At 39.8% G+C, this 6,901-nt stretch overlaps 1 protein-coding gene across 1 annotated transcript; it reads left to right on the top strand.

Moving 5' to 3' along the window:
- The first annotated feature begins 4,875 nt into the window (after positions 1-4,875).
- On the top strand, positions 4,876-6,063 carry ATOH1 (atonal bHLH transcription factor 1). Its single transcript, XM_089663863.1, has one exon. It carries the CDS (start codon positions 4,923-4,925, stop codon positions 5,601-5,603), a length of 681 nt encoding a protein of 226 aa, XP_089519989.1. The 5' UTR covers positions 4,876-4,922; the 3' UTR covers positions 5,604-6,063.
- Positions 6,064-6,901: the final 838 nt, after the last annotated feature.

A 6,901-nucleotide genomic window follows, 5' to 3' on the forward strand; every position in this document is an offset into this window, starting at 1 on the left:
ATTGAATTAAGTGATGATCACTTTGAACAACCAATCATGTGCAAGGATTTTTAAATGAAGATTTACATTGCACATAATTGGAGTCAACATATGGATCATCTACTCCTTTACTGAACGAATCCGACAGATTAACAGTTGAAGTAGACCAGAGGGATGTCAGTTGTTTTCAGTGATTCCAGAGCAGGCAACTAACTGTGTGCTGGAGCTGTTCTTTCACATTATGAACCCCTCCTGTCCCCAGAGGCAGCGCACTTCTGCCTGCATTGTCTAGGAGTCGGGCTGCCTGACTCCACAGCCAGAGATGTGCTGTCACCCAGCTGACAAGGTGCTCAGAGAACCTGCAACCACAGCCCCGGGCACTGCTGAGATCAATTCACCACAAGGCAAGGCACACACGTGGAGAGCGCACACAGGACACCCACATCGCGTTACACCCGCAGAGCTGACAATCCATACATAGATAGATAGCCTTAAGTAGCAACAAGTTAAAAGAACATGCCAGTGCATGCAATGAGGCTACAACTGAGTAAGTACATGCAATCACCCTGGTCATCTTATGTAAAAAGTGTTTATGTTCTGGTCATAATAGATCAGCTTCTGGTCATCTCATTGATGATTATGATAGATTATGTTCTGGTCATTTCATTTAATAATAGATCATCTTCTGGTCATCTTTTATAATAATAGATTTGCCCTGGTCATATAATTTATTAATAGATCATGTTCTGGTCATCTCATATAATAAAGGAGTATGTTCTGGTCATCTCATATATTATAGGATCATATTCTGGTCATCTCATATAATAATAGGGGATCATGTTCTGGTCATCTCATATAATAAAGGAGCATGTTCTGGTCATCTCATATATTATACGATCATATTCTGGTCTTCTCATATAATAAGGGAGCATGTTCTGGTCATCTTATATAATATGGGATTATGTTCTGATCATCTCATATATTATACGATCATATTCTGGTCATCTCATATAATATGGGATTATGTTCTGGTCATCTCATATGTTATGGGATCATGTTCTGGTCATCTCATATAATAAGGCAGCATGTTCTGGTCATCTCATATATTATGGGATTATGTTCTGGTCTTCTTATATAATATGGGAGCATGTTCTGGTCATCTCATATAATAAGGGTGCATGTTCTGGTCATCTAATATATTATGGGATCATGTTCTGGTCATCTCATATAATAAGGGAGCATGTTCTGGTCATCTTATATATTATGGGATCATGTTCTGCTCATCTCATATAATAAGGGAGCATGTTCTGGTCATTTTATATATTATGGGATCATGTTCTGGTCATCTCATATATTATAAGGGAGCATGTTCTGGTCATCTCATATATTATAGGATCATATTCTGGTCTTCTCATATAATATGGGATTATGTTCTGGTCATCTCATATGTTATGGGATCATGTTCTGGTCATCTCATATAATAAGGGAGCATGTTCTGGTCATCTCATATAATAAGGGAGCATGTTCTGGTCATTTTTCTATATTATGGGATTATGTTCTGGTCATTTTATATATTATGGGATTATGTTCTGGTCATCTCATATAATATGGGATAGTGTTCTGGTCATCTCATATTTAAGGGATCATGTTCTGGTCATCTCATATCTCATATAATAAGGGAGAATGTTCTGGTCATCTCATATAATATGGGATCATGTTCTGGTGATCTCATATAATAAGGGAGCATGTTCTGGTCATCTCATATAATATGGGATTATGTTCTGGTCATCTCATATATTATGGGATCATGTTCTGGTGATCTCATATAATATGGGATCATGTTCTGGTCATCTCATATAATATGGGATCATGTTCTGGTCATCTCATATAATAAGGGAGCATGTTCTGGTCATTTTATATATTATGGGATTATGTTCTGGTCATTTTATATATTATGGGATTATGTTCTGGTCATCTCATATAATATGGGATAGTGTTCTGGTCATCTCATATTTAAGGGATCATGTTCTGGTCATCTCATATCTCATATAATAAGGGAGAATGTTCTGGTCATCTCATATAATATGGGATCATGTTCTGGTGATCTCATATAATAAGGGAGCATGTTCTGGTCATCTCATATAATATGGGAGCATGTTCTGGTCATCTCGTTTAATAAGGGATTATGTTCTGATCATCTCATATAAGTGATATGTGCTGTGAGTTATATAAAAAGTGAGCATATTCTATCAATCTCATACAATACGTAGTCACGTTCTGGCCATCTCATATACTAGATCATCTTCTGACCATCTCATATAGGTGATTATGCCATTTAATAGGTGATCATGTTCTGATCATCTCATATAATAGATCATGTTTCAGTCATCTGATATAAGTAATCATTCTCTGGTTATCTCATATAATAGATCCGGCCATCTCATATAATAAATGATCATGCTCTGGCCATTTTGTACAATAAGTGACCCTGTTTGGGTCATCTCAAATAATAAATGGTCATGCTCTGACCATTTTATGTAAAAGATCATATTCTAGCTATCTAATATAATAAGTGATCACATTCTGGTCATCTGATATAGCATGTTCATGTCATCTCATGTAATAAATGGTCATGTTCTGACCATCGCATATAATAGATCATATTCTGGTCATCTAATATAAGTGATCATGTTCTGAAGTAAGGAGCGATCATTCGTGTTCCGTTAATTTCATACAATAAATGATCATGTCCTGGTCATCTCATAAAAGAAGTGATCATGACTTGGTCATTTCATATAATACTGTAATTGATTGTTCTGGTCATCTCATGCAATAGACCATATCCTGGTCGTTTCATATAATAAACGATTAAGTCCTGGTCATCCCATATATCAAGTGATCATGTCCTGTCACCTCATAGAAGTTATCATGGTTTGGCCATCTCGTATAAGTGATCATGTCCCATCATCTCATATAAGAAGTGATCATGTCCTGAACTTCTCAAATAATACGTGATCACGTGTTCGTCATCTCATATAAGTGATCATGTTCTGGTCATCTCATATCATACATGATTATGTCCTGGACATCTCATTGAATAAGTTATCATCTTCTGGTCATCTCATGACATGATCATGTCCTGGCCATCTCATATAAGTGATCATCTCCTGGACATCTCATATAATAAGTGATCATGAGCTGGTCATCTCATTGAATAAGTTACCATGTTTTGGTCATATCATATTAGTAATTATGTTCTAGTCATCTCATGTAATAAATGATCATTTCCTGGTCATCCATATAAGAAGTCATCATGTCCTGCCATTTCATATAATACTGTGATTGTTCTGATCGTCTCATTTAATAAGCGATCATGTGCTGTCATCTTATATAAGTGATCATGTCCTGTCATCTCGTATAATAGATCATATTCTGGTCATCTCCCATATAATAAGTGATCGTGTCCTGGTCATCTCATATGATATTTGATCATGTCCTGGTCATCTCATATGATATGTGATCATGCCCTGGTCATCTCATATGATATGTGATCATGTCCTGGTCATCTCACATGATATTTGATCATGTCCTGGTCATCTCATATTATATTTTATCATGTCCTGGGCATCTTATATGATGTTTGATCATGTCCTGGTCACCTCATATGATATTTGATCGCATCCTGGTCACCTCATATATTTGATCATGTCCTGGTCATCTCATATGATATTTGATCATGTCCTGGTCATCTCATATGAAATTTGATTATGTCCCGGTCATCTCATATGACATTTGATCATGTCCTGGTCATCTCATATAAGAAGTGACCATGTCCTGGTCATCTCATATGATATTTGATTATGTCCTGGTCATCTCATATGATATTTGATCATGTCTTGGTCATCTAGTATGATATTTGATCATGTCCTGGTCATCTCGTATGATATTTGATTATGTTCCGGTCATCTCATATAACATTTGATCATGTCCTGGTCATCTCATATAAGAAGTGACATTTGTCCTGGTCATCACATATGATATTTGATCACGTCCCGGTTATCTCATATGATATTTGATCACGTCCCGGTTATCTCATATGATATTTGATCACGTCCCGGTTATCTCATATGATGTTTGATTATGTCCTGGTCATCTCATATAAGAAGTGACCATGTCCCGGTTATCTCATATGATATTTGATCATGTCCTGGTCATCTCATATGATATTTGATCATGTCCTGGTCATCACATATGATATTTGATCATGTCCTGGTCATCTCATATAAGAAGTGACCATGTCCCGGTTATCTCATATGATATTTGATCATGTCCTGGTCATCTCATATGATATTTGATTATGTCCCGGTCATGTCATATGATATTTGATTATGTCCCGGTCATCTTATATAACATTTGATCATGTCCTGGTCATTTCATATAAGAAGTGACAATGTCCCGGTCATGTCATATGATATTTGATTATGTCCCGGTCATCTCATGCGATAAGGGACCATGTTCCGATCTTCTATACGATAAGTGATGACGTTGTGTCCCACGCAGGTAAGTCCCCCGGTGTGGCCGTTGCGGTGTGTAGCCACTACTACAGTGCCGATGTGGGAGTTGCACGGAAGGTGTTTATCCCTGTCATCCAACGATCTCCGCACACCGATCATCACCCCCACCCTCTCACTCCCCAACACACACCGACACTGACTCCAGCGCCCTCCCCATTGGCTGACAGCACGCGACACCCCGGGCTGCCATTGGCCGCAGTGACACGCGACAGGCGCGGGGCCTGGATCTAGAGCCGGGGGGAGGGGGCGGTCTGGGGGGGCAGAGCGGCGCGTGCCGTCCTTAAAGGGGCGCCTCGCCCGCAGACACCGGAGAGGAGCAGTGTGCACGCGACCCGTGTGTGTCCGCAGAGCCCCGTCTCAAGTGTCGCCATGTCCCGCTTACTGGCCGCCGACTGGTGCGAGGAGCTGCCCTCCGAACCGTACCTGCTGGACGCCAGCGACCCCCGAGCCTGGCTCTCCAGCCCCGCACTGGCCGCCGCCCCGGACTACCTGCTGTCCCAGGCCGGCGGGAGGAGACCCAAGGTGTGGAAGCTGAAGGGGCTGCAGGTGGAGGAGGAGGACGACGACGACGACGAGGACGACGATGGGGGCGAGGAGTGCCACCAGAGAGCCCCGTCAGGGAAAGCCCCCAACGGGGTGCAGAAGCAGCGCCGGCTGGCCGCCAATGCCCGGGAGAGGAGGAGGATGCATGGCCTCAACCATGCCTTCGACCAGCTCCGGAACGTCATCCCCTCCTTCAACAACGACAAGAAACTTTCCAAGTACGAGACCCTGCAGATGGCTCAGATCTACATCAACGCCTTGTCCGAACTTCTCCAGGCACCTCCCGAACACCCCCCACCCTGCTCTAACTATGGGGGGGAAGCACGGAGGTTCCCTGCCGACTACCCTCTGCCACTCGACCCCATCAACTACTCCAGCCACAAGTCCCCTTCCTCTCCACCTGCCCAGTCTTCAGGAGAGGAGAGCAAACCTTCCCCCAGAGGTCACAGGAGTGATGGAGAGTTCTCCCCACATTCCCACTACAGCGACTCCGATGAGGCCAGCTAAAGGACTGATCCATGGGAAAAGGACTGAGGATGGGACCCAAGGGTGGGCACCCACCATGAACATTGGACCAACACAACAAGTGTCAACAGAAGCCACCACTTCTACCCCTAGAGAACTCAACACGTCCTGCTAGTCATATTGCCATTAACTCCCACAGTGAATGGGTTCATTTATATATATTTACATATATATATAATGTCAAATTTATCGTGTTCTGCTTAGTGTCATCAAGCCATTCTGCCAACGTTGTCTGTTCTATCCCCCCTTTTCGTTTTCTTGCTCTCCTTTATTTTAACCTCTTATATACAGTCTGACACTCTTTGAGCTCCCTTTTATTTTATTGTTTACCTTTTTTATCCTTTTCTTTCCTCTTTGATTTTTTAAATATATATATATCATATAAAAATAAAATAAACCTTTTCTTTAGCTATTTTTCATTTTGATACCCCCTCTCCTTGACTCCTTGATATATATATATATATATATATATATATATATATATATATATATATATATATATATAAAGAGGTTCTTCAAAAGGTTTCTGCACTTAAAAATTATATATATATATATATATATGTGCAGAAACAGTTTTAAGACCCCTCTATATATATATATATATACATATATATATGTATGTATATATATATTTTTTTCATTTATTTCTTATACTTTTTTAAACATTTTTCACCCTTTTTTAATCTTTTTTTGGCTTCTTTTTTACACACCTGTCAACTCCAGAAATCCAGAACGTCTTCCAACCCTTCCAACGTCCGAACCCTAGAAAGAGAACGCTTGTACATAACCTGTACTTTACCTGCCTTCTGATTGTAAATAACGGAGAAATGCTAGTTTTTTATACTATATATATGCCCGAATTTCTATAGCTTCTCGCGAAAACTGCACTTTAATGAGCCAACGATGGCAAAGAAAAAAAAAATGTGGGATTGTTCATTGAATTCTAAAAAAAAATACACTTTACCAAATGCCAATTTGCAAAACATTCCATGTAGCCACTTGTTTTTATTCTTGTCATGCTTTGGATGAGGGAAATCATTTGGTTGTGTCAAAAGTTTTTTTTTTGTTATTGATTTCTTTGGCTTGTGATACTTAGATTATTATTTATTGTTGTGTTTGCTACATTTCGTTTGCATTTTTTACTTTTTCTATGAAAAAAAACAAAAACAAGCGTTTTATGTTGATTTAGTACAGCTCACTGCCATCGTTTATTTACCGTTTTCAGAAATAAAAATACATCAACAAAAAAAGAACTGACGTGTCTGTGTTTGTTTTTTTCG

Source organism: Staurois parvus, unplaced genomic scaffold (assembly GCF_062004578.1).
Source record: "Staurois parvus isolate SC_StPar_1 unplaced genomic scaffold, SC_StPar_1.0 ptg000044l, whole genome shotgun sequence".
NCBI lineage: Eukaryota > Metazoa > Chordata > Amphibia > Anura > Ranidae > Staurois > Staurois parvus.

What these genes read in the sequence shown, in the direction of transcription:
- ATOH1 (XM_089663863.1), top strand. Translation starts at nt 4,923, where the DNA reads ATGTCCCGCTTACTGGCCGCCGACTGGTGCGAGGAGCTGCCCTCCGAA.